The 27,625-nt window shown below is 47.2% G+C and overlaps 1 protein-coding gene across 1 annotated transcript in view; it reads right to left on the reverse strand.

Moving 5' to 3' along the window:
* Nucleotides 1-27,625, reverse strand: part of zpld1a (zona pellucida-like domain containing 1a) — a 67,136-nt gene that overhangs the window by 14,399 nt on the left and 25,112 nt on the right. Inside the window, exons 8-9 of the mRNA XM_078560544.1 lie at nt 24,973-25,144; nt 11,890-12,004 (exon numbers count right to left, since the gene is read on the reverse strand). Coding sequence (XP_078416670.1) covers nt 11,890-12,004; nt 24,973-25,144 — 287 coding nt within the window. The remainder of the gene's footprint in view (nt 1-11,889; nt 12,005-24,972; nt 25,145-27,625) is intronic.

Raw genomic sequence — 27,625 nt, forward strand, 5'->3', positions numbered from 1 at the left:
CTCCCTCCCAGGCAGGGCCAGCACAGGCTCTGCAGGCCATAGGACGGCTGCCAAGGTCATCAAGACCAACAGAACAGCACAGTGAGCAGGCTGTCTCAGATCCCAGTGCCAGTGAAGGGACAGCACCTAGATGTAGTACCCAAAAGTATAAATTTAAGGCACCTTAGGCACACCACGGGTTTCTCACTGGTGCTTTTGTGTTGCCCCGCAATGAGGTCATGATTAGTTGGTGTGCTGTTTAACATCTTTGTCATTTTATTTCCTTAAGTTCATTTTGTTATATCATTAAATTTAGACTTGGCTGAGGGTGACTCATTTCCTCTGCAGGTGGATGGTTACCCATGATGTTATGAGTGAGTTGTGCAAATTGAGCTTTATTATCAAGGCCCTTAGTTAATGTTCCTATCATAAGACCATAAGACATAGGAGCAGAAATTAGGCCATTCGGCCCATCGAGTCTGCTCCGCCATTCAATCATGGCTGATAAGTTTCTCAACCCCATTCTCCCGCCTTCTCCCCGTAACCTTTGATCCCCTTACCAATAAAGAACCTATCTATCTCGGTCTTAAATACACTCAATGACCTGGCCTCCACAGCCTTCTGTGGCAATGAATTCCAAAGATTCACCACTCTCTGGCTGAAGAAGTTTCTCCTCATCTCTGTTCTAAAGGGTCTTCCCTTTACTCTGAGGCTGTGCCCTCTGGTCCTAGTCTCTCCTACTAATAGAAACATCTTCCCCACGTCCACTCTATCCAGGCCTTTCAGTATTCTGTAAGTTTCAATCAGATCCCCCCTCATCCTTCTAAACTCCATCGAGTATGGACCCAGAGTCCTCAAACGTTCCTCATATATTAAGCCTTTCATTCCTGGGATCGTTCTCGTGAACCTCCTCTGGACCCTCTCCAGGGCCAGTACATCCTTCCTGAGATACGGGGCCCAAAATTGCTCACAATATTCTAAATGTGGTCTGACCAGAGCCTTATAAAGCCTCAGCAGCACATCCCTGCTTTTATATTCTAGTCCTCTGGAAATAAATGCCAACATTGCATTTGTCTTCCTAACTACTGACTCAACCTGCAAGTTAAGAGAATCCTGGACTAGGACTCCCAAGTCCCTTTGCACTCCAGATTTCTGAATTCACTCTCCATTTAGAAAATATTCTATGCTTCTATTCTTCCTACCAAAGTGCATGACCTCACACTTCCCCACGTTTTATTCCATCTGCCACTTCTTTGCCCATTCTCCTAACCTGTTCAAATCCTTCTGCAGCCTCCCCGCCTCCTCAATACTACCTGTCCCTCTATCCAGGCAGATTTAGCATTCAGGTATCGAGTGTGGAGCCTGCAGCACAGGCTTTTGTTGGAGGTTCATCTGTGGTGTTCTAACTGAATGTTCATTGGATGTCCCTGCCTCCCTCAAGTATGCCTGGGTCAGCGTCTAACCCTCAGCATTTCCCTGTGCGTGCTCATCCTCGGATTCATTGCCGGACTCATTGTGTGCAGCTGCAGCCACTACGTCTACATCTTCTTCGTCCACAGCGTCCCTCCTTTTCAGCGCAAGATTGTGGAGAGCATGCAACCACTATCAGCAACACATGATCTGGGGGGTACTGGAGTGCGCCCCCTGAACGGTCTAGGCATTGGAAGCGCATCTTGAGAGGACCGATGGTTCTCTCCACCAAAGCCCTTGTGGAGGCGTGGCTCCTATTGTGCTGCTGCTCAGCTTCTGTTCTTGGATGGCAGAGAGGCATCATGAGCCAGCTTCTGAAGGATAGTCCTTGTCACCCAGCAGACATCCATCTATCCGGGCTGGAGCACTGAAGAACCCCGGCACCTGGGAGTGTCTGAGGATGTAGGTGTCATAGGAGCTGCCTGGGTACCTTGCACAGACTTGTAGAATCAGCATCCTGTGATCACACAGTATCTGCACGTTCATGGTGTGGAAGCCCTTCCTGTTGACGAAGGCACCGGGCTCACCTGCTGGCGTCTTGATGGCCACATGTGTACAGTCTATAGCACCCTGGACACAGGGGAAGACAGCAATGGCTGCAACGCCTCTAGCTCACTCTCTCTGGCTGGCCTGGTCCCAGCGATAGTGGATGAATGTCAATGCACGCCTGAACATAGCATCTGTCACCTGCTTGACACAAGTGTGAACAGCTGATTGGGAGACACCGCAAAGATCACCCACCGAGCCCTGGAAAGAGCCAGAGGCATAAAAGTTGAGGGCAGCTGTGACCTTCAGAGACACTGGCATGGAGTGTCCACCCACACAGTTAGCGGAGATCTCAGGGCCAATCATCTGACAGATAGAGTTGACTTTCTCCCTTGAGAGACAGAGCCTCCTTTGGCACTGCATCGCTGACATATTGAGGTAGCTGCTTCACCGCCTGTACACCCTGGCAACAGGATAGTGGCGTCTTCTGTGGCCCCTTCCGCCATGGACTTCCTGTTGGCCCTGCGCCCCTTGTGCCTGCGCCCCTCCTCCCAAAGGTGGTTCCCCTGGAGGCTGAATGTGCACTGCTGACCTCCTCCCACTTCTGGCCCTCCCTTCCTCCTCAGAGGAGGTGCCTCCAGTGGAGAGCACAACTCCCATTCCCAGGCTAAGGGAAGGCTTCCTGAAATCTGCAAGCCCCAAAAAGGATCTTCACTGTCGAATGCTGACCTGAAGGTTGTGAGTCCTGTCCAAGCAGCTGGTATGAGTTTTGAAATATTTCTGCTCACAAAGGCAAGTATCAGAAACTTTCCAAATTAAACATCTGACTGAGCACATTTGCGACCCCACTGGCCCCTCTTATCCCGCCCGTGGATGAGGTTTATTAAAATGTGGCCTACCCGCCTGCCCATTGCACCCGTGTGACAACCTGAAGATTGCCATCAGTTGGTGCCTCAAGGGCCTTAAGTGGCCCATTAATTAATGGCGAGTGTGCATCGGAGATCATCGCGCGCCCACCCACTGAAATATCGTGATGGCGCGCCGTGACGTCAGGACGTTTGCCCGACGTCACCGTGAATCATTTTACACGTCACCGTGCGGGAAAACGGGAAAATTTTGCCCTAGGTGTGGAGCCTCATTCCTTCGATTTTAATTATTGATCGAGTTTTTTAAAAAATAAAAATTTTTTTCCTTTTTCTTTCTCTTTTAACTCTTTTAATAAAATCTATATTTCTTGATTTGACATTGTTTAAATATACTAACTGACATTTCCTGGTTCAGACATTGACCAATCTTCAATTTGCTTGGTTAAGGAGATACATGATTGCTTCCCCTGTTCACACAGCTCCCAGTTGCCCTGTAGATGCTATTGCACTTTTCAATGTTTGGCTGACAAGACCTTCCAGCGCAAAAACAAAGTTGCCAGTGAAAGCAGAGGTCATGAACTCCAAGTCCGGACAGACCGCAGAGGTTCTGCGCATGCGCAGACTTGGAGTGGGCTGCACATGCGCTATTCAGCAGTGTAAGTTCTTTGGGCCGAGGACGGACCCACCGTGTCTGTACAGAAAGGGAAAAAGATGCAAAAACCCAGGTCGTGTGACTGGGAGTGGAGTGCCATGGAAAACAAGTCCCAGGCAGAGGACAGAGACAGAGCAGACAGGGAGTGGACCCTGGTAGAGGGGACATGTAGAGTTCCCAAAAGAAGAGTCCCAAACATGGGACAGGGATGGGAAGAGGTCCTAGTTAAGTTAAAAAGAGAGGAGCAGAGAAAGAAAGTCCAAGCAGAAAAAGGGCTGTGGTGGACTTTAAATAAAGAGGGCTCAGGAGAAGCCCTGGCAATTGTTGAGGGCAGCAGAAGGTTGGTGACTCCATGCTGCGGGCCACTGGAGGCAAAAGTACCCCTTTGGAGCAGTGGTGCTCTGCTCGGCGTGGCCAAAGAGCTGAAGTTGTGCTTGTGAATTAGTACTTGAGTGCAGACTCAATAATCTAGGAGAACGGAATCTCGGGAGATGAGACTTAAACTCTTTGAGGTGAGTTGTTGTTGAGGCCATCCAAGTTGGAGTGGCTTGTGGAGAGAATCGCAAACCTTTGAAAATGAAGACAGGAATCCCTTGTGAGAAAGACAGAGTTTCAGTGAGATTGGTTGATTCACAGTATTACTGACATCTGGGTGGGTTGTTGAGAAATCTGTGTGCTCTGTCTTGGTCGCATTTGCTATTTAGTGTGAATTGTGGTGTGTTTGACCACAGTTCGCCTGTTAATTCACATGTACCTTATATTAGCATTGAATGTTGTATAAGACAGATAGTGTAAATTGTTTTACCTTTCTGACCTTGTGTAGTAAAGTTAATTTTTATTTGTTTAAAACTGGTGGAATCTTGAGGCTTTAGTCTCCATGCAGATGTCTTGAATCTCTAATTTTGTCTGCTCTAAACAAAATGTTATTGGACCCTAACCGAATCTTATCGTCATTGAGGCGACATGTGGTGCGGGGGAGGGAAGGGTTGCCTTGCGGTTGAATATAGCACACAAGCATTCAGGGTGGAGGGTAGGGTGGGCGAGGGAAGCGGCCACGCATTAGTGACACCTTATATAAAGTGACCATTCCTCTGCAACTGAGACAGTTCAAGTATAGCCATTGATGTGTTTGGAGTTGGGCTTCTAGCTTATCTGCCCACTAATGCAATGTAGAGGCATAAAAGTGCCACCAAGTGCTCCAGAGCTTTTCACCCACCCACCGGCACAGGCTGCAAAGTCATGAACATTTTCGTGGACTGCAGAAAGTTGTACGACTGTACACATTGTATAATCTCCTTGCTAAAGCTGGCCATGGAGCAGTCATTGGTGGAGGTGCTCACAGCCCCTTGCAATGTCATCATCCTGGTTTGGACCAGTCTCCCTAATGGTTCAAGCTAACTGTGCAGCCTTGCAGCGGAGGTTAGGAGAATGCCTGCGCCTGAACTGAGAGCACAGCATGTAGTCCAATTGGCAAAGCTGCAGCCAATCTGTCGGGTGGAGTGGGGCGGAGGTGGGTGGGGTCTTGGGCAGCAAGGCATTAATCTCTGGCCATCCAAGTGGTGGCCAGCTCTCTCTGCGAAGCATTAGGGGCCTTCAGACTTAAACAGGACAGGTTTTTAGTACACCCATGCTAATCCACGTGTCTCTATCTTTCATTCTGCAGGTGGAGTACATCAGGAGCATGAAGCCTGGTGAATTAGCTGTATGCTTCATGGCCTACAGAGACAGAAGATCACGGAGGAGAGAGCAAATGAGGCTCCTGGCTGCCCAAAGGGAGGAGCAGCACCCTCTGGAGGAAGGGGCGGCTGGGGCTCCTGCACATGTCGCCAAAGAGCCACAGCGAGCCGTCACTGGTCAGCACCTAGTGACGTCCAGGGCCTATAGACACCTCCTTTCATTCCTGCAGATAACCGAGAACCAGTGTTGCCAAAGACTGCGCATGTCTAGGTAACTGGTCGGTCACATCTGCCACCTGCTGCAGGATTTGGTGCCACGAGGACACGGAGGGCACCTCCTGCCAGTGGCCGTGAAAGTGACAGAGGTGGTCAATTTCTACATCACTGGCTCCTTTCAGAGCTCCACAGATGACCTCTGTGGGATCTCACAAGCCTCTACTCACAAATGCATCCATAAGCTCTCGGATGCCATCTTTGCGAGGGCACACAACTTTGTACATTTTGCCCGTGACCAGGACAGCCAGGATGCAAGAGCAATTGGATTCGCCCAGATCTCATGTTTCTCACAGGTGCAGGGTGTGACCGACTGCGCTCACTCAGGTCTCCATCGCAACACACAGTCAACTACATCAACCGCAAGGCATTCCATTTGCTGAATGTGCAGCTGGTGTGCGACTACCAGAAATGCACCCTGCAGGTGTGCGCATGGTTTCCAGGGAGTGTGCAGAACTCCTATATCCTCGGTCAGTCACAGATCCCTGAAGTCTTCCAGCGTCCACAAAAGTTGCAGGGATGGCTCCTCGGGGGCAAGGGCTACCTGCAGAGGCCATGAATGATGACACCCGTGTGGCAGGCTCTTTTTAAAAAGAGCAGAGAAAGCTGGGGGACTTCAGTTTAAAAAGAGCGCAGAGAGCAGGTTGACTTCATTTTAAAAAAGAGCAGGAGAGTGGAGAGACTTCATGTGAGACCAGCTGCGGAGTGACATCGCGAACCACAATCTGACACAAGTGTAGGGTGAGTAGCTGATTGGTGAGTAGGATTCGTGAGTATTTCTCATCTTTAAAGTAAAAGTAACGTCTTTAGTTTGTGTTTAGGTCTCTAGTCTTTTTTTCCCTCTTTTTCTTAAAAATAGCTTGTTAAGTATAAGATTGATACTGGTGTAAAAAAAACTAATTACAATAAAGTGCAAAGACCGGGGGATTCTTCAAGTGTAAAGAGCAGGGATACTAGAATAATTAATTAATACATTAAATAAAATACGATAGTGATGGCAGGATGTATGATGTGTTGCTGCTGCAGCATGTGGGTGCTGCTGGACACCAAGGTGATCTGTATTAAGTGTTTACAGCTCGAGGAACTTTGGGACTGAGTTGAGGAGCTGGAGTTCAAGCTGCAGACATTGTGCCACATCAAGGAGGGGGACAGTTACCTAGATATTTTGCTCCAGGAGACGGTCACACCCCTCAGATTAGATAATTCAAATTTGGTCTGTGATCAGGGACAGGAGGGTGTGACTCCAGGTGAGGCAGGTATGGGGACCCAAGGGGTAGCTTCCAAGGATCCTTGGCCCCTGCAATTGTCCAACAGTTACGAGGTCCTTGCATGCTGTGTGGATGAGAGCAGGGAATGCAGGGAGGATGAGCTATCTGACCATGGCACCATGGTACAGGGAGCCATTCAAGTGGGGGGAGGAAATAGGAATGTAGTAGTGGTAGACGACAGTATAATTAGCGGGATAGATACTGTTCTCTGCAGCCATGAGCATGAGTCCCGAAGGCTGTGTTGCCTGCCTGGTGCCAGGGTTAAGAACACCTCCTCAGGGCTGGAGAGGAACTTGGAGTGGGAGGGGAAGAATCCAGTTGCCCTCGTCCATGTTGGTGCCAATGACATTGATAGGACTAGAAAGGCGGTTCTGCTGAAAGAATTTGAACAGTTAGGTGCTAAATTAAAAATCAAAACCTCCAAGGTAATAAGCTTGGGATTACTACCTGAGCCACGGGCAAACTGGCATAGGGTAAATAAAGTTGAGGAATTAAATGAGTGGCTCAAAGTTTGATATGGGAGGAATGGGTTTCAGTTCATGGGGCACTGGCACCAGTACTGGGGTAGAAGGGAGCTGTTCTGGTGGGATGGACTTCACTTGAACTGTGCGGGACCAGTGTCCTGGTGAATCAAATAACCAGGGCTACAGAAAGGGCTTTAAACTAAATAGAGGGAGGGAGGGTTCTGGAGAGGGGATATGTAGGCTTACAAAGCAAAAGGATATGGCAGCTTTGCAGGGCAGCTATTTAGGTAATGATACCCAGAGTGTGACAGGAAAGGACAGAGTGTACGAACTTAAAAAAACAGGGTCAAAGGGGGAAAAAGTGGTAAAAAGACAAAATTAATGGCTCTTTACTTAAATGTACGTAGTAATCAGAACAAAGTAAACCAATTAACGGCACAAATAGAGGTTAATGAGTATGATCTTACAGCCATTATGGAAACATGGTTACAAGGAGATCAAAGCTGGGAACTAAATATTAAGAGGTATGTGACTTTTTGAAAGGACAGGCAGGAAGGAAAGGATGGTGGGGTAGCTTTGTTAGTACAAGATGGAATAAGTACGATGGCAAGAAATGACCTTGGTTCGGAAGATGTAGAAACCTTATGGGTGGAGATAAGAAATAACAAGGAGAAAAAAGTACTGGTGGGAGTGGTCTATAGGCCCCCTAACAGTAGCTATACTATAGGACAGAGAATAAATCAGGAGATAATGAGAGCATGTGAAAAAGGCAGTATATTAATCATGGGTGACTTTAATCTTCATGCAGATTGGGAAAATCAAATTGGCAGAGGTAGCCACGAGCAAGAATTCATAGAGTGTATTCGGGACAGTTTCCGAGAACAATATGTTGTGGATCCAACCAGGGATTGGATATTTTGGATCTGGTAATTCAAGGCCAGTAATGTGCAATGAGGCAGGTTTAATAAATGATCTCAGAGTAAAAGATCCCCAAGGAAATTGTGACCATAACATGGTAGAATTTAGCATTCAGTTTGAGAGTAAGAAACTTGGGTCAGAAACAACTGTGCTAAACTTAAATAAGGGTAATTACAAAGGAATGAGGGCAGAGTTGGTTGGAGTGGACTGGGAAAGGAGTTTAGCAGAAAAGACGGTTGATGAACAACGGCAGACATTTATGAAAATAGTTCATGACTCACAACAAAGATATATCCCAGTGAGGAAGAAGGATTCTAGGAGGGGATAAACCAACCATGGTTAACCAAGGAAGTTAAGGATATTATCAAATTGAAAGAAAAAACATACAATGTGACAAAGGTTAGTGGTAAGCCAGAGGATTGGGAAAGTTTTAAAAACCAACAAAAGATGACCAAAAAATAATAAAGAGGGAGAAAATAAACTTTGAGGGTAAACTAGCAAGTAATATAAAAATGGACAGTAAAAGCTTCTTTGAATATATAAAAAGGAAGAGAGAGGCCAAAGTGAACATCGGCCCTTTAAAGAATAAGGTTAGGGAAATAATAATGGGGAACCAGGAAATGGCAGAAGAGTTGAATAAATACTTTGCATTAGTCTCCACAGTAGAAGACTCAAATAGCATTACAAAAATATTAAATAATCAGGGGGCAAAGGTTGGGGAGAAAATACAATAACTATCACCAGAGAAAAAGTACTAGAGAAACTAATGGGGCTAAAGGTTGATAAGTCCCCTGGACCTGATGATAGGATATTAAAGGAAGTAGCTCCAGATATAGTTGATGCACTGGTAGTAATCTTCCAAGAATCCTTTGATTCTGGTAAAGTCCAAGAGGATTGGAAAACTGCCCATGTAACACCCTTATTCAAAAAGGGAGGGAGACAAAAAACAGGTAACTATAGGCCAGTTAGCTTAACATCCATTGTTGGGCAAATGTTAGAGTCTATTATAAAGGATGTAATAGCAGAGCATTTAGAAATGTATAATATAATCAAGCAGAGTCAGCATGGCTTCATGAAGGGGAAATCATGCCTGACAAATTTATTAGGATTCTTTGAGGAGGTAACAAGCAGGATAGATAGTTGTAATATATTTGGATTTCCAAAAAGTGCTTGATAAGGTACCACACATTAGGCTACTTAATAAGATAAGATCCCATGGGGTTGGGGGTAGTATATTAACATGGATAGAGGATTAGCTAACTAATAGAAGACAGAGATTTGGGATAAGGGGGTAATTTTCAGGATGGCAACCTGTAACTAGTGGAATGCCACAGGGATCAGTGTCGGAGCCACAATTATTTTCAATATATATTAATGGCTTGGATGAGGGAAGTGAATGTACTATCACCAAGTTTGTGGATGACACAAAAATAGGTGGGAAGGCAAGTGGTGAGGATGACACAAAGAGTCTACAGAGGGATATAGACAGGTTAAGTGACTGGGCAAAAACTTGGCAGATGGAATATAATGTGGGAAAATGTGAGGTTATGCACTTTGGCAGGAAGAATAGAGGAGCTGAATATTATTTAAATGGAGAAAGACTGCAGAAAGCTGTAGCACAGAGGGATTTGGGGATTCTTGTGCATGAAGCGCAAAAAGCTAGCATACAAGCTCAGCAGGTAATAGGGAAGGCAAATGAAATGTCAGCCTTTATTTCAAAGGGAATGGGGTATAAAATTAGGAATATCTTGCTAAAACTACATAAGGGACTAATTAGACCACAACTAGAATAGTGTGAACAGGTTTGGTCCCCTTATCTAAGGAAAGATATCCTGGCATTGGAGGCAGTCCTTAGAAGGTTCACCAGGTTGATCCTGGGTATGGCGGGATTTTCTTATGAGGAGAGGTTGACTAGGTTGGGCCTATACTCATTGGAGTTTAGAAGAATGAGAGGCGACCTTATTGAAACATATAAGATTCTTAGGGGGCTTGACAGGGTAGATGCTGAGAGGTTGTTTCCCCTTGTGGGAGAGTCTAGGACCAGAGGGTATAATCTCAGAGTAAGGGGTCGCCCATTTAAGACAGAGATGGGGAGGAATTTCTTCTCTCAGAAGGTAGTTAATTTGAGGAATTCTTTACCGCAGAGGCTGGGTCCTTAAGTATATTCAAGACTGAGATAGACAGATTTTTAAATCAGTAAGGGAATCAAGGATTATAGGGAAAAGGCAGGAAAGTGGGGTTCAGGATTATCAGATCAGCCATGATCCCATTGAATGGCGGAGCAGACTCGATGGGCCAAATGGCCTACTTCTGCTCCTACGTCTTGTGGCCTTATGCTTTTAGCGTGGCCTTAGACTGCAGCAGAAGCTATAATGATGCTGACGCTGCAACTCGCAACTTGGTGGAGCAAACTATCGGGATGCTCAAAATGAGGTTCTGGTGCCTGAACCGGTCTGGTCAACCATGCAGTATAGTCCACAGAGGGTGTCACAGATCGTCGTTGACTGCTGCACCGTTAAAACTTGGTGCTGCAACAGGGAGAGGAGCTGGCTGAGGAGGAGATGGAGGAACTGGAGGTTTCCTCCATGAGGAGGACGCCAACTGGTATGAGGCTGTGGAGGTCCTCGAAGGCGACGATGACGGGGATGAGGCCCTCACACTGGCTAGACAAGGTAGGCGTGCTCGGGAGGCCCTCATAGCTGTGATATTTGTGGAGGACAATGATGACATGCAGTGAGGAGGCCCCATAGATCCTCACATTACGTCTGTGAACATTTGACTGCAGTCTGGCCTTTGGCAGCATGCATACCCTCTGTGAAAATGCTCCTATTATGGAGATGCAGTGGAGGCCCTAACCGTCGCTCGATTGCAGGAGGGTGATGAGGGTATGCAGTGAAGACACTCCATAGATCTCCATATAGCCTCTAAAAATGTCTACTCCTGTCTGGCCAAGGGCAGCTCGCTTGCCCTCTGTGATCAGGATCATATCATAGAAATGCAATCATGAAACTTTAGAAGCATTTGATGCTTTGTCCACCTTCAGCACCTGAGCCCTTCACGAGCACAGCGTCACTGGTCACAGATGCTGAAGGGATGGGCCAGCCCCACCTTAAAGGTGCTACGAGCACACAGAGGGAATGATGGTACTCTGTGACACCTGCCCACAACATTTTGGCAGCAATGACAAGCACTGTCGATGTGCAGGCATCAGTAATATGTCCAGGGAGTGTGAGGCTGGACCATCACTTTGATCTGAAGGCTGCACAAAGCACAGGGAAGAGGCCCTGGACTGAGACACCTGCCTTTATCTTGTGCAGAAAGGTTTCACATTTGAGTGACATGAACATAGGCAGGGAGACATTCTTGGGAGTTTATTGACAATAGCAAACAGTATGTACAAGTGATTAACAGCTGTGGCCAGGCTGTTTAACCTGTCCGCTCCCGTACTTAGTGCAAGTCTGGGACTATTCCACCCAAGTGCCAAGTGCAAGTAGAACAAACGCAGTGCCATTTATTTGCCATTGAGGGCAAAATCTGGCCCATTAGAATGCCAAAGCATGACTTAGAAATTAATGGCATAGTGAAATAACAGTGATTAACAGCCATCACCATAACTTCAAAGCCATTTGTTTGGAAAATCATGTACAGTACATACTCAATTTCTAATATGGCTTGCCTGTGAGCTCTCTCATAAAATTACCCATGAAGTCTTCATCTGCTATTATTGCTAACTGTAATTTCTAGCCTCACACCACAAAATACAAACACATAAAATCTGAAGTTATTTTAACGTTTGTATTGTTTGTTTGTTGTTGGACTATGGCAGATGAAACTTACCACTTTCACTCCTGGTGATAATAGGTCCTGCAGTAATTACTGCATTCCCAGTGGAACTGCGAGGGATTGTGGTAGTGACCTCTATTATGTCTCTTCGTTTCCTCTTGTAGCAATTCTGTCAATTGGAATCAAAAATAATTTAGTCAGTAGACATTGATGATGCTTCCAGTAATATGAAGTATTTCCTAATGGTCCATGTTTCATCATGCATTCTGAAATGTTTGAGGTTAACAGTAACTAAAAATAAAATTGGATGATTACACTAATTAGAAGACAGTCTTGATGGCTAAAGTTGAGCCAAAGAAAGTAGGAATATTTTTCATTGTTCCTATGGAACTTCTGTATACCTCCTGGATTTTTATTCCTATGAAAATATCTCTGACACTGTACTCTCAAATAGCTTCTGGACTTCACTTGCTACACCTGTCTCCAAACTGGGGTAGCAGCTCATCAATGCTGCATGATGACACCACCCTACCCAGGTCATCATTATCCCACTATGGGATCTCCAACTTTAACTCTGTACTCCTTCCTATTATCTACTATCTATTTCTTATTTCCTGTTTACTATCAGGTTTTGGCGCATTCTATTTTTATGTGACCAGCTTATGTAACTTGAGCTTTCCCCTAGTTTATTCATGTGCACATTTTAGCTGCCTCTCTGGATCCGAGCCCATCCATCCATTTCCACTTTTGTTCTTTCTTTTTAACTTCTTTTCTCATTACCTCTCCAAGATCCCTCTCTACTATTGTCATACCTCATTTCACTTCTCCACTCTCACGTGCTTTGTCCTCCTAATTCCCTATCCCAGCCCTCCACTATTCCTCGACCTTTCTGCTCTCTTGCTGCCATTCCATGCTTGACTCCCTCCTAGGTCAGACCACAGCTTCCCTCTGTGCCTCTTTAGACATCCTCAGAAGGGATCATCGAGACACTCAGTACTGGTTCATTACAAGCAGCAACACTAATTGCCCCATCCCACTGTTTCATTGACCTTCCCATCCAGTGTGCTCACTGGGGACTTATCCTACCAATCTCCTTCCTGTCCAACTCACCCCTCTCACTGTTGACCCTATGAACTCTGCTAGTAGATCAGCTCTCACTGTCCCTCTATGCATCTCCCTCCCGAATGTCTGTTTACTTGTGAACAAGGTCCTTGTCATTCATGAACTTATTGTGGATGACTGCATCAACATCATGGCCTTAATGATAGCCTGGCTGAGGGGTAATGGCATTTTTCCCTTTAATGAAACCTCCCCATCAGGCTACATCTTCTACCAGTTACCCTATCAAGTCTGTCACGGTGGAGGTATGGCACTTATCAGCAGATCATACCTTAGTCTGTCCCCTCCATTCCTTGGGCACTTTCTTCTCCTTTGTTCCACCACTGTTTTAAAATCATTGTTCTGTACCATCCTCCCAAGTATGATAAATTTTTTTTCACCATGTTATTTTCACTGCTTTCCTCCCTCAGCCTAAGCAGCGGATGTCTTCTCATCCTTCAGTGCAACTCATCATGTTCTCTTTCTGAGATCACTGCTCTCTCATCCTCCCTAAATCCCTCTCTCCATGTAAACTCCCTAACCCATATTCATAGCCGCCCCCTTGACCTTGCCAGCCCCATTGTATCAATTACAGATAAAGGCCATCTCTGATCACTTCCTTGTATCACTCACTACCCATCTCCCTCCCCATCCTTACCTCCTTCTGTATCCATCTCTGGAAAAAACTAATCCCCTAATTCAGTTACAGTTGCACTTTTAAAATCCAAACTGTCTAGCCAACTGTCTAGCCTTTGGCCCATCATTTGCCACAATGTCTCTACAACTCAATCACCCTCATCTCCATCTTTGATGTTCCAGTCCCCAGTAAAACTAACACTCTCTCCCACCCTGGCCATTCCCCCTGGCACAGTCCTCATCTCTGCTCACTCAAGTCCAAGGGATACAGCCTTGAAAGGATATGGCAGACAACTGGTTTTGCCAATCATTGCCTGATCTGGCTGGACCACATAAAACACTGTTGGATTTTAATTTCATCTGCTAAAACTACTCACTATTCCAGAATCATACTGGAATGCAAAGATAACCTCAGTCTTCTTTTCTCTACTGCAAGCTGTCTTCTTAAACCTCTCTCCCCTGTCTCCTCCATCCTCATCTCCAAAAATAAATCTGAGGAGCTCATGGATTTCTTCGTCACTCAGATTGAGCCCACGTGAATAGCTGCCTCTGCTGCACCCTTTCTTTCCACTAGCCCACCTGGCCAAATTTCCTCTAAAGTTCCCCATTGTCCTTGCCCTAAAATTTGCCTTTTTCTCTAATTTCTTTCCTATCTTCCCTCATGCCCACTCCGAGTTCATCTTGTCCTTAAGAACCACCTCCCACTTCCTTGACTTTATTCCCACTGAACTACAGACCACCCATCTTCCTCTCTTGGTCCCCATGTTAGCCAATATTATTAATTGATTAATTGTTCTCTCTCATCAGGTGTTGTCCCTCCCTCCTTTAAATCTGCCATCATCACCCCTCTCCTCAAAAAAACAACTCTTGACACCTTCGTCCTTGCAAACTACCACCCATCTCCAACATCCATTTCCATTCCATTCCTGCTTAAATTGTTTCCTCCAAATCCATGCCAATCTTATCCGGAATGCCACGTTTGAATCCCTCCAATCAGGGATTCATGCCATAGTAACGAAACAACTAATCAAAAAGTCACAAATGACATCCTATGTGACTGTGACAAAAGTAAACTTTCCCTCCTCATCCTTCTTGGCCTGTCTACAACCTTTGATACTATTGACAACAACATCTTCCTGAAACACCTCTCTACCATTGGCCAGCTGGGGGGACTACTGTCACCTAGTTCCGTTCTTATCATTCAAAATCATATTCAGAATATCACTTGCAATGGTTTCTCTTTTCACCCCCATATCATTACCTCCGGAGTTCCACAGGGATCTATCCTTCACCCTTCCCTATTTCTCATCTACAAGTTGTTCCTCGGAGACATCATCCAAAAGCACTGCATTAGTTTTCACATGTAGACAGATGACACCCAGCCCAACCTTACCACCACTTGTCTCAACTCCTCTCCTGTTGCTAACCAGCACTGGATGAGCAGAAATTTTCTCCACTTAAATATTGGGACAACTGAAACCTCATTCCGTACTCTATTCCCTATCCACTGAGTCCATCCCTCTCCCTGACAAAAGTCTGAGATTAAATGAGTCAGTTTGTGACTTTGGTGACATAATTGACCATGAGGTTAGCTTCCAACATAATATTTATGCCATCTCTAAGACTGTCTTTGTCCACCTCCGTTACCTGACTTGGTGCCTGTTTCAGCTTATCTGCTGCTGAAACCTTCATTCTTGCCTTCGTTGCCTCTAGACATGACTATTCCTATGCACTCCTGCCTGGTCTCCCATATTCTACCTTGAGATCATCCAAAATGCTGGTGCCCTTTTCTGAACTTCCACCAAGTCCCATTCATCTCTCACCCCTGTGCTTGCTGACCCAAATTGGCTCCCGGTCAAGGAACATCTTGATTTTAAAATTCTCATCCTTGTTTTCAAGTCTCTCCATGGCCTCACCCCTCCCTATCTCTGTAATTTCCTCCAGCTCCACAAACCTATGAGATATCTGCCTTCCTCTAATTCTGGCTTCTTGAGCATCCCCGATTTTAATTGCTCCATCATTGGTTTCCTGGGCTCTAAGCTCTGGAATTCTCTCCCTGCACCTCTTCACACCACTTTCCTCCTTTAAACCACCCCTTAAAGCCAAGCTTTTGGTCATCTGACCTGATGGGAGGAAGTTTATGGAGGCAACGGGGTCTCGGCCATTGGCTGGAAAGCCAGCAAAAGACTGGTGTTGCCTCTTCCTGGGAAGGGCTGCCAGTATTATGTGCCAATCAGGCAGTTGAGAGGTCACTGGTGGGCCTTTCACCGGGATCAAGGATCCCGGGGATGGAAGTCCTGCCTGCCAAGAGCTACCAGCCAATCAGAGTGTTATGATCTTAGTAGAGACCAGTGACATGTTCACTTTTTTTAAGAACTTGAAAACCCAGGTATTTACTAAAAGAATGAAGCCACCAAGGTTCACAGTTTAAATTAAAGGAATTTTAGCACACAAAAATCCAAAAACAAGAATATTAATAACAACACTCTATCTTAAATAATCATTTACATTAAAGATATGAAAAGCACAATGAACACAGTTGCTTATACTTTAAATCAAAGTTCTTAATTCAAATTTCCTTCTACACCTATTTGTCTAACAACCCCCAATAATTCAAATCAGATACTCATCAGAAACTGGAAGGTTAACCACTTGGCCTGAGTATTGTTTCAAAGATTTTTTATAAGGGTTGAGATTTTTTGGGCCTTCCACTCACTCCGGGCAAGGTTTTCCCTTAAAATTTCATCCAACTATTCCACGGTTATAGACTTCTCATTCAACACAGGCGTTGCTATTGTCTTAAAAGTAGCCACCTCAGATTAGGACTCTTTGGTTCCAGTAATCTTTAACTCTGGAGTCTTGCATCTAAAACTCTTTCTCTCTTCTCAGCTTGGCTATCCCAGAAGTCTAACTCACTGTTAGGAGTCCTTCACTTAACAAGAAAGTCAAACTCTTTTAACAAATTTCGAATGAACTCAACTGGAAAGAAATGTTCATTGCTCTGCAGCCAGATTGTGCTGAAACTAAAAACTAAAATGTTGCTTTAGACAAGAGCCAAACGCACAATATGCTCACCCCTGTAATTAACTTCTAGTTGACCCTTTATTTTGTTGTTTTTTTTTATTGTTTATTTCCCAAGCAACTTGATCACATGATCATTTACTGGAAGCCAGGTGCTTTACCAGAAACCTTTCAGAGTAATCTAGCTCTTAAATTACCACCAAAAAACATGATTTTTTTTGCCCAGAAGCACATGGGCCATTATAAGAGGCCAGCAGCTTTTTTGCTCAGCTGCACCACCAATGATGGCTGCTGCAGGAAACGCACCCGCCCAAGGTCCAGATCTTTGTTGGATTCCTGGACTCAACGAGTGATGGCAGGAGGTGTTTCCTGGGATGAGGGTGTTGGGGGAGGGAAGTGTATGGGGATCAGCAGCAAGGAAGAGGGTGGCTCTCAGCATCCACCCCCACTCTTCCTGATGCCAGGTCCATCTATCAGGCACTGAGTGTCTTTTGAACGAGGAATCACAGCCCCAACCCCCCAATCTCTCCCTGGGAGACCTCAAGGAACCCCACACTGGTAAGCCCGTCATGCTCCACGCATGGCAACAGGCCCACCTGCTGCTGGCTTAATACCAGTGGCAGCATGAAGAGGCCCTTGAATGGGAATTAATTTCCCACTTAAGGATCTCAGTTGACATTGGGTTCAAAGCCTGTCCACGGGCCTTCCCACCATGGACTTAATGGGGATGGAGGTTGGAAGGTGGTCAGGGCCCCACCGGCTACCCTCCGGCCTGATTAAATGCTCTTCCCACCTCGAAACTTGCATAAAACACCACCGATTATCTCCTTCTGTGGCTTGGTGTTATATTTTGTTCAATAATGCTCTTGTGAGGTGCCTTGGGACATTTTTTTAATGTTAAACGTGCTGTATAAATATAAGTTGTTGTTATTATTGCTGTTGGATGAATGGAATATGTCAGCAATGAAGTTTTTAATTTATTTTTAAAATTAGCAACAGTGCTCTTTGCCTCTGTACTGAAATTCATCAATTATGTGGCATCAGCATGGGTTTCAGATTAGCAAACAAACTGATTTTGTGATTATCTTGGAATGTCCTTTGCTTTCCAATTACATTGTTTGAGGTCATTGAGAAATTTCATGTTATTCTGTTTCACATTTATTATCTTAACTGTCTTGGAGAAGATGTGGGAGAGAATGTATACTTTGAGGAACGTGGCAAGATAATAGCAACTTTATGGTACCATATAACAATAGATGATTGGACTATGCATGCCACAAAGTGTTGCCTGTCCACTTACTCAAAATTCACCGGGGCTGAGGTCTCACGGAACTTCATAATTCTTCCATAGCATCCCGTGTATCGACATAGCTCAGCAGGGAACACACGGGGGATAATTTTAACAACCCCTCCCCCACCCCAAAACAAGGTGGGTTTGGGTCAGATGGGAAGTTAAAAAGTTAAAAATCTGAAACAAGAAGGCTGCCTAAGCCCACCTACTTCCAGTTTTAACAAACTGGGGGACAGATGACCAATCTGCTCTCAGGAAGCGGGTAGGTCAATGAAACTTTTTAAAGAGGTTGTGTGCCTTCATTTTAATGATTGTTCTATTAATACTGGCATGGGTTTCTCCAGAAACCAGGGAGGTAAAAGGAGATAAGAAGGGCTGGATCTATAAGTTAAGTGCCTTTACAACATTGCTTGTGGTCCAGGAGGAACTTGCTCTTCTGCTTCATTTAAAACTGCAGGATGCTTGGGAAACCTATACTTCCAGGATCCTGTCCAGAACTCCTCCCCTACTCCGAACATGCAGCCCTGTAAATATTGAGCCCTTCGAGTTTTAATTCACAGTTGAATCTTGACACACTGACATCTTACTTGGGCCAGCCAGAGTGAAATCACGGTCAGGGGCTGATCGCAGCCAGTGGCCCATTTCCTGTCCGCTTCCGGGCCCACCGATAACGCACACCCGATGAACGAAAAATTTAGGCCCAGGTGTGTCTTACCAGAGCCCTATATAGCTCTTTCTTGTCTTATGAAGAAAGGTTGAGCAGGTTGGAGTTTAGAAGAATGAGAGGTGATCTTATTGAAACATATAAGATTCTGAGGGGGCTTGACAGGGAGGATGTTCCCTCTTTTGGGAGAATCGAGAACCTGGGGCACAGGTGTCTCTTGTTTAAGATGGAGATGAGGAGGAATTTCTTTTCTCAGAAGGTTGTTAATCTTTGGAATTCTCTTCCACAGAGTGCAGTGGAGGCTGTGTCATTGAATATATTCAAGGCTGTTAGATTTTCAATCGACAATGGAGTTATAGATTAGGGGGAACAGGCAGGAAATTGGAGTTAAGGTCACAATCAGATCAACCATGATCTTATTGAATGGCAGATGAAGCCCATGGGCCAAATGGCCTACTCCTGCTCCTATCTATTATGCTGTTATGATCTTGATTGGTTATATTTCTTTCTTTGTGATGCCATTAGATATTTTTGGCAGAATATGAGACAACCTTTCTGCACATCATTACAAATCCTGTGCTTGAATCTTACCAACTGCTTGTATTTGCATAGTGCATTTAAAGCAGGAAAGCATTCCAAGGTGCTTTAAAACATCAAAAATGAGGCCAAAGAAGATACAACTGAGGTGAAGGGGGAATTGTTTGTGTGCGGGTGGGTGAGAAGAAACTTGGTCAAGGAACTGGATTTTAACTAAAGTCCTAAAGGAGTGGTAGGTAGCAAGGCAGGGGTGATGCAGACAAGGAATTCCAGAATTTGGGACTCAGGAAGCATAAGGTCACTACTATTAGGGCAAAGGGAGGAGGGGATGAATAGAAGGTCAAAATCAGAGGAATGGAGAGCTCTGGAGTTCGTATAAGGCTGGAACAGTTACGTAGATAGGGAGGGGTGAGGCCGTAAGGAATTTAAGCCATATATATGAGAATATGACCTTTGAAGTGTTGGGTTCCTCTGACACTGAAAAGAAACCCAACATTTAAAAACTTTATCCTGATTGCCATTTTTTATTTTTAAACTCCAGAACAAAGTTTCTGGAATGTCACACCTCGTTATGCTACTAACAGATGACCTGGGATTGTTCAGACCAATTCCAAAGGGACCTACAGGAATGCCTTTTTGATAAGCCAACCTTGCTAGCGGAGTCAGTAGGTCTATTGAGACAATGGGCCTTGGCTTCTGACTGACGTCGGAAAGTGCTGGCCTGCAGGAATTAGAAGAAATATATGCACACTTACCTAGTCTTGAAAATTACGTTGACACTTCCGTTCACTCGCCCCAGCGAAGTCTGGATCCAACATATTCAAGGAGGCCATGCCCCCTTTTTTACAGCACTTGCTGCCATAAAGCAGGTAAGTTTAAAGGGCCAGGGAAATTGACAGGCCAGGGGGGTAGGTAAGTGTCTAAGTGGATAGGATTGGGGGGTGGGGGTGTTCAGAGAGGGGCGGGACGGAGGCCTGGTGGGTTGGAGTGTTGGTCAGAGCTCCAGGAAGGGGTGGGGAGTCGGTCGGAGGTCTAGTCGGGGGAGAGGTTGGAAGTCTGTGGCCGGGGAGGACGTCCGAGGTCGGGAGCGGAGGTCAGTCGGAGGTTCGGGGTGGGGGTCGTGTTGGCGGGTGAGGCAGAGGTTCGGGTGGGTTTGGAGGTCTGGTGGGGTCGTGGGGTAGAACAGTCCAAGGTACGGCGTAGTTGTTGGTGGGGAAGGGATCCAAGGTCCGGGGGTGTGGGTGGGAGTCAGATCTCTGGGGGGTTTGGAGGTCCGGGGGGCTTTGTGCGGCGGCCTGAGGTCAGGGCAGGGGGTGGTCAGAAGACCATGGGGAGTGGGTGAGATCCGAGGTCGGGAGCAGAGGTCAGTCAAAGGTCCGGGGATAGAGGGTGGAGATCGGGGGTGGGGGGCTGTCAAAGGTTGGGGTGGTGGGGGGTGTCGGACGTGGGGGATGTCTGAGGTCGGAGTGGTGGGGGCTATTGGAGGTCGTGGTAATATGGGATCTGAGGTCGGGGGGTGGGGGATCTGAGGTCGGGGGGGTGAGGGATCTGAGGTTGGGGGGGTGGGGGATCTGAGGTCGGGGGGGTGGGGGATCTGAGGTCGGGGGGGTGGGGGATCTGAGGTCGGGGGGGGTGGGGGATCTGAGGTCGGGAGGGGTGGAATCTGAGGTGGGGGGGTGGAGGATCTGGGGTCGGGGGGTTGGGGGATCTGAGGTCGGGCGGTGAGGGATCTGAGGTCGGGGTGGTGGGGGGTGTCGGACATGGGGGATGTCTCAGGTCGGGGTGGTGGGGGCTGTTGGAGGTCGTGGTAATATGGGATCTGAGGTCGGGGGGTGAGGGATCTGTGGTCGGGGGGGGTGAGGGATCTGAGGTCGGGGGGTGGGGGATCTGAGGTCGGAGAGTGAGGGATCTGAGGTCGGGGGGTGGGGGATTTGAGGTCGGGGGGTTGAGGGATCTGAGGTCGGGGGGTGGGGGATCTGAGGTCGGGGGGTGAGGGATCTGAGGTCGGGGGGGTGGGGGATCTGAGGTCGGGGGGGTGGGGGATCTGAGGTCGGGGGGGTGGGGGATCTGAGGTCGGGGGGGGTGGGGGATCTGAGGTCGGGGGGGTGGGGGATCTGAGGTCGGGGGGGGTGGGGGAATCTGAGGTCGGGGGGTGGGGGATCTGAGGTCGGTGGGGGATCTGAGGTCGGAGGGTGGGGGATCTGAGTTCGGGGGGTTGGGGGATCTGAGGTTGGGGGGTGAGGGATCTGAGGTCGGGGTGGTGGGGGGTGTCGGACATGGGGGATGTCTGAGGTCAGGGTGGTGGGGGCTGTTGGAGGTCGTGGTAATATGGGACCTGAGGTCGGGGGTTGAGAGATCTGAGGTCGGGGAGGTGAGGGATCTGAGGTCGGGGGGTGGGGGATCTGAGGTCGGTGGGTGAGGGATCTGAGGTCGGGGGGTGGGGGATTTGAGGTCGGGGGGGTTGAGGGATCTGAGGTCGGGGGGTGGGGGATCTGAGGTCGGGGGGGTGAGGGGTCTGAGGTCGGGGGGGTGGAGGATCTGAGGTCAGGGGAGTGAAGGATCTGAGGTCGGGGGGTGGGGGATCTGAGGTCGGGGGGTGAGGGATCTGAGGTCGGGGGGGTGGAGGATCTGAGGTCGGGGGGGTGAAGGATCTGAGGTCGGGGGGTGAGGGATCTGAGGTCGGGGGGTGGGGGATCTGAGGTCGGGTGGTTGAGGGATCTGAGGTCGGGGGGTGGGGGATCTGAGGTTGGGGGGTGAGGGATCTGAGGTCGGGGGGGGGTGAAGGATCTGAGGTCGGGGGGTGGGGGATCTGAGGTCGGGGGGTGGGGGATCTGAGGTCGGGTGGTTGAGGGATCTGAGGTCGGGGGGTGGGGGATCTGAGGTCGGGGGGGTGGGGGATCGCGGGATGGGGATGTTGGAGTTCATGAGGTGGGGGCTGTTGGAAGTCGGGGTTGGGGGCTGTCAGAGGTTGGGGGATCGTAGATCGGGAGAGTGGGGGTTTGGAGGTCCGGGGGGCTTTGTGGGGTGGCCTGAGGTCAGGGCAGGGGTGGTCAGAAGACCATGGGGAGTGGGTGAGATCCGAGGTCGGGAGCGGAGGTCAGTCAAAGGTCCGGGGGTAGAGGGTGGAGATCGGGGGTGGGGGGCTGTTGAAGGTTGGGGTGGTGGGGTGTGTCGGACGTGGGGGATGTCTGAGGTCGTGGTGGTGGGGGCTGTTGGAGGTCGTGGTAATACGGTATCTGAGGTTGGGGGGGCGATGGGGGTTCTGAGGTCGGGGGGTGAGGGATCTGAGGTCGGGGGGGGTTGGGGATCTGAGGTCGGGGGGGGTGAGGGATCTGAGGTCGGGGGGGTGGGGGATCTGAGGTCAGGGGGAGTGGGGGATCTGAGGTCGGGGGGGTGGGGGATCTGAGGTCGGGGGGAGTGGGGGATCTGAGGTCGGGGGGCGGGGGATCTGGGGTCGGGGGGGTGGGGGATCTGAGGTCGGGGGTGAGGGATGTCGGGGGTGGGGGTGTTGGATGTCGGGGACGGAGGTGTTGGATGTCGGGGGCGGGGTTGTTGGATGTTGGGGGTAGGGGTGTTGAAGGTCGGGGTTTGGGATGTCGGGTGTGGGGGTATTGGATGTCGGGGGCGGGGGTGTTGGATGTCGGGAGGTGGGGGTGTTGGATGTCGGGGGTGGGAGTGTTGGATTTCGGATGGTGGGGGTGATGAAGGTCGGGGGTGGGGGTGTTGGATGTCGTGGTTTGGGGGGTGGAGACCGGGGATTGGGGGTGTCGAAGGTTGGGGGTGGGAGGTATTGGAAGTTGTGGGGAGTGGGGGATCGGTGTTGGCGGGGGCGGGGGATTGGGGGATCGGAGGTCGGAGGGTGGGGGATCGGGGGTGGGTGTTGTCGGAGGTCAGGGATGAGGGGTTCATGGTTCAGAGGTTGGGGGTGGGAGCGTCGGAGGACAGGTGTGGGGCATTGTCGGAGGTCTGGGGCTTGGGAGGTGTCGGGAGCTGTGGGGGGAGTTCCGTGGGGTCAGCCTGGGTCTTTACAATAGTTACTCAGAAGTTAGAAGAGGTTTTAATTCTAACTTTTTCTGAGTAACTATTGGTATAACCTTGGCGGAACCATCCGAAGTTTGTGATTTAGACCACATTTTCGGATGGTTCCCAGAGCAATGCAATTGTCCAGAGGAAGTGTGCACTTCTGGGCAATTGCCATGCAAATCCTTACCTAGGAACTTCCCAGAGGGATTTCCCAGTGCATTTTTGGGGTACCCCCCAAATCCGACCCTGGGGAGCTTGGAAGTTATGGGCCAATGGCTTCCCAAATGCCAGATCCTCAACATAAATGGCACCCCTTTCAACCCTTAAAAGCTGAGACACTATCAGTTCTGAAACCAAAGCCAATTCCGGACTCTGGATAAACAGCCATTTGGAAGTCATTGTGGAGGAGGAAGGTCACATGAGCCAAGACTCGGGCCCTTGGAACAGTTTAATATTAGAATTCTGGGCTGCACACCCAGTTTGCTGTTTTATGATCCGACAGGCAAGCCACAAAGAAGCTGGCTCTATCCAGACAGGACAACTGACCCATCCAACTTGACTCTGCTGGAAGATTTCATACCATCACTTACAGAACTGACTCAATCTCTGCATGCCCATTTCATCTTGTGACATCAACACCACCTGAAAAATGAAACTTACAACAGTGGTCTCCAGCCAGCCAAACTCGAAACACCTATGTAAAAGAATTCCTCATTGGACTCTGATTTTGGTATTTTGGAACTCACGAGAACCAATATTCAGTTTTTATGTGGTCTTTGTACTGTAAACCTCCTTTTGTCTATCCCCACTTTGCTGTGTGAATGCGGAGTGGGATGTTGCAGACGCTCCTTTCGCGGATTTTGAATGTGTGAATTGAACTAACCTGAATTAATCCTAACTCGAGTTTGCTGTGGATTATTAGTAAAATTGGACCACAGTCGAGGGGTTGGGAAAAATACGCCACCGCTTATTCTTTAAAACAAACTAATTCAAAACACCTTCTGTTTACAGACAGTTGGTAGGAGGAAAATCAATGCTGTTTGAACTGACCCCCCTCCTGTCCATAATAGAACTCTAGAGGCACAAGGAAACAATGTATGCTAGTGCAGAGTGGGATTAGCTGAGTTGCTCTAGCAGGGAGCCAACACAGACACAGTGGGCCAAATGACCTCCTGCTGCACTCTAACCATTCTAGATTCTGTGATTCTATGGCCAGAATTTTGACATCAGCATGCGGGGGCAAGCCTGGCACGCCGACGCGCGGTGACTTTGGGCATGTGTCCCGACATCAGCATGCGTCATTTGGAACTTTCGTTTGGCGGGCACTTGCCGGAGGTGGCTGCGCACCCGCCGAACTTTCAAAAGCCTATTAAGGCCATTAAAAAACCAATTAAAGTACCAGCCATGCGTCAGGCTGGGCAGGCCTTAATTGGCCCGCCCACGTAAAATGGTGGCGTGGAGCCGATTGTGGGTGGCGATCGGCTCCATGCCCGCCCGCGCCCACTCCCGACCGGCCTGCCCGACAGACAGAAATTCCTGCCCTATGATTCTAGGAAGAGATGGTAGGTGAATAGGTCTTGGTGTGTTGAAAGAATATAGGTAGCAGAGTTTTAGATAAACTGAAATCTAGGGAGAATGAAGTGTGTAAGACTGACAGGAGCAATTAAGACTAAAGGTAATAAAAGCATGAGAAAAGGTTACAATGGTAAATGGGCTGAGCTAGGAGGTAGAAGATGTTACGGTAATGGAAATTTGTGATCTTTCTGAGGGAGAGGATATGAGGTTAGAAGCTCAGATCAAGCAACACAATTTGATATAACAGTCTCAAAGACTTCTGTGCCACATAAATATAAATAATACCACTTACTGGTGTCAAGAAGGGACAGTCATCTGCTTTGCAAAGCTTTGTTACACAGTGTAAAAACACTGGAGACATCTTCTGGTTTTTGTGCTTCACAAAGCGAAAAACTTCAAATGAAAATTTGCCCATCTGACTCCTGCCATTTTCTGTAATTGTCGTCTGTGGATCCTTGGTACAGCTGATTTCACCAGTAAGAACAACAGCAAAGTTAGCAAAAAATGAGAAACTTGATCTATCACCACACCGCACCCCCAATAGGTGCTACTATTTAATAGCTTTAGCTTTGAACTCATCTATGTTACTATAAAGGTCACTATGCTCACAATAAAGGAATGAATGGTATATTGAGAATATATTGAGGGTCCAAGCAAAACAAAACTCTACATTTACTATTTGGATAAATGAGGTATCCATATTTGGCTATTTAATTGGGTTTGACCCGGACTAACCCATACCAATTTAAAATGGTCCCAAATTGAAGCCACAAAAAAAACATGCCACACTAAATTGAACTCTTCCTTAGCAAGAGTATGCCATTAAATACATTACTAAAAAGATTATTGTTGGACATTTTGCTAAGTTTGGACACTTGTCGGTGTTTTGTATGGCACAGTAAGATAGGTTTTGCAAATTTGCGCTTCCAGTCCAGTGCACATTGGGAATTTAGATAATTACCTAGTAGGAATTTCTATCCTTTCACTTTAATGGTGTAAAATTAAGGCTGTAAGCCCATGTTTCCATAATGTGCCTAGATGACTATGCAAATTCATGTAACTTAACCTACTGTGGTGGGTTTGGTCAGTCACTAGTTGCACTGTAAAACTATTGCTGTGGAGAGAGCAGCAGTGGGCATCTGAAGTCTTCCCGACTGATGGACATTGGCTAAAAGTGTAGATCTGTTATTGGGAGAATTGGAGAATATTGTCCACGGTATCCTTTGATGGTACAATAATTTTTTTATTCCCTTATGGATGGGGAAAATGGTTTTAATTCTATTTATAAAAAGAATTTTGCAAAGGAAGTATCTACCAATGTTGCAGGAAAGGTCATTACTTTCTCAACCAAGAGGGGATAATACTTGTATGAAATGGGTATGTATGATGGGATATATTGCAATTTTTAGGGTTGAATGACTTTGGGGACTTGAACTTATAAAACTGGAATATTTAAATTCTAGTTTGATTATTATAAGCTGGTGCGTAAGTCTCCATAAAAAAATCACAAAGTTTCTAAAAGAGAGAGAGTTAAAAATGAAGATCTATGGAGGATTAGGGAAAAGAAATAGAAAAGCAGAAAGAAGTGGAGAAATCCTTAACTCCCAGGCAGGAAGCCATTGTGATGCACAGACTGCCTTCCTAGCAGCTGCAATGGAAACCCTGATGGTACAATAAGGTACTAATGCTTCTTGATTCAGGTTTATATCTGTATTTACCTATATGATACACTATATGATGCAATATTAGTTCTGTCATTGAGTGTATTTGACAGACGGAGGCTAAGTACTTTGTCACAAGAAGGCAAGAAAAACTAGCAGGCAAATCTTCCAACCTGACCCTGACTACTATCAGGTTAAACAGTGCTCAGTGTAGCAGAGCTGTGTGGACCCCAATGTGGCCCAACTTGTTAACTTATGCTTTATGATGGAATATATGGATTATTTTCAGGATTGGCAGCCTGTAACTAGTGGGGTGCCGCAAGGATCAGTGCTTGGGCGTCAGCTGTTTATAATCTATATCAATAAATTAAAGGAGGGGACCAAGTGTAATGTATCTAAGTTTGTTGATGATACGAAACTAGGTGGGAATGTAAGTTGTGAGAATGACATAAAGAAGCTGCAATGTCATATGGACAGATTAATTGTGTTGGCAAGAAAGTGGCAGATGAAGTATAATGTAGGGAAACATGAAATTATCTGCTTTGGTAAGAAGAATAGAAAAGCAGAATATTTCTCAAAAAGTGAGAAATGAAAAAATGTTGGTATACAGGTAGATTAGGGTGACCTTCTATATAAATTACTGTAGGTTAACATGTAGGCACAACAAACAATTAGGAATGCTAATAGTACATCATGTTAGCTTGATTGCAAGGGAATTCGAGTATAAGAGTGAAGAAGTCTTTCTGCAATGATTTAGGGCTTTGGTGATGCCACACCTGGAGTAGAGCGTACAATTTTGATTTCCTTACCTAGGGAAATGTATGCTTGCCTTAGAGGGGGTGCAATGATGGTCACTAGATTGATTCCTGGGATGAGATGGATGTCCTATGAGGAAAGTTCAAATAGAATGGACCTGTATTCTCTGGGATTTAGAAGAGTAAGAGTTGAAACATATAGGCCTGAATCTTCTGGTTAGCGTGTGGGGGTGGGCGCCGCACGCCGATGCCTAAAATGATGCGCGGTGACGTCGGGCGTGCATCCCGATGTCACCGTGCATCATTCCGCTCTTCAGTTCAGCAGGTGTGCAGCGGAGTCAGCTGTGTGCCTGCTGAACTGTCAAAGGCCTATTAAGGCCATTAATCAACTAATTGAGGCACTTGTCAGGGCTCCCGTCCAATCTTAAGGTTGGCGGGCAGGCGAAGTGCCCAGGCGGCCTTCGCATTTTTCATGAAAGCTCATCCACGGGCGGGATGAGGTTTCGTGAAGGCTTTATTAATTTAATAA

The sequence above is a fragment of the Cetorhinus maximus genome, chromosome 16 (genome assembly GCF_964194155.1).
Source record: "Cetorhinus maximus chromosome 16, sCetMax3.hap1.1, whole genome shotgun sequence".
Classification (NCBI taxonomy): domain Eukaryota; kingdom Metazoa; phylum Chordata; class Chondrichthyes; order Lamniformes; family Cetorhinidae; genus Cetorhinus; species Cetorhinus maximus.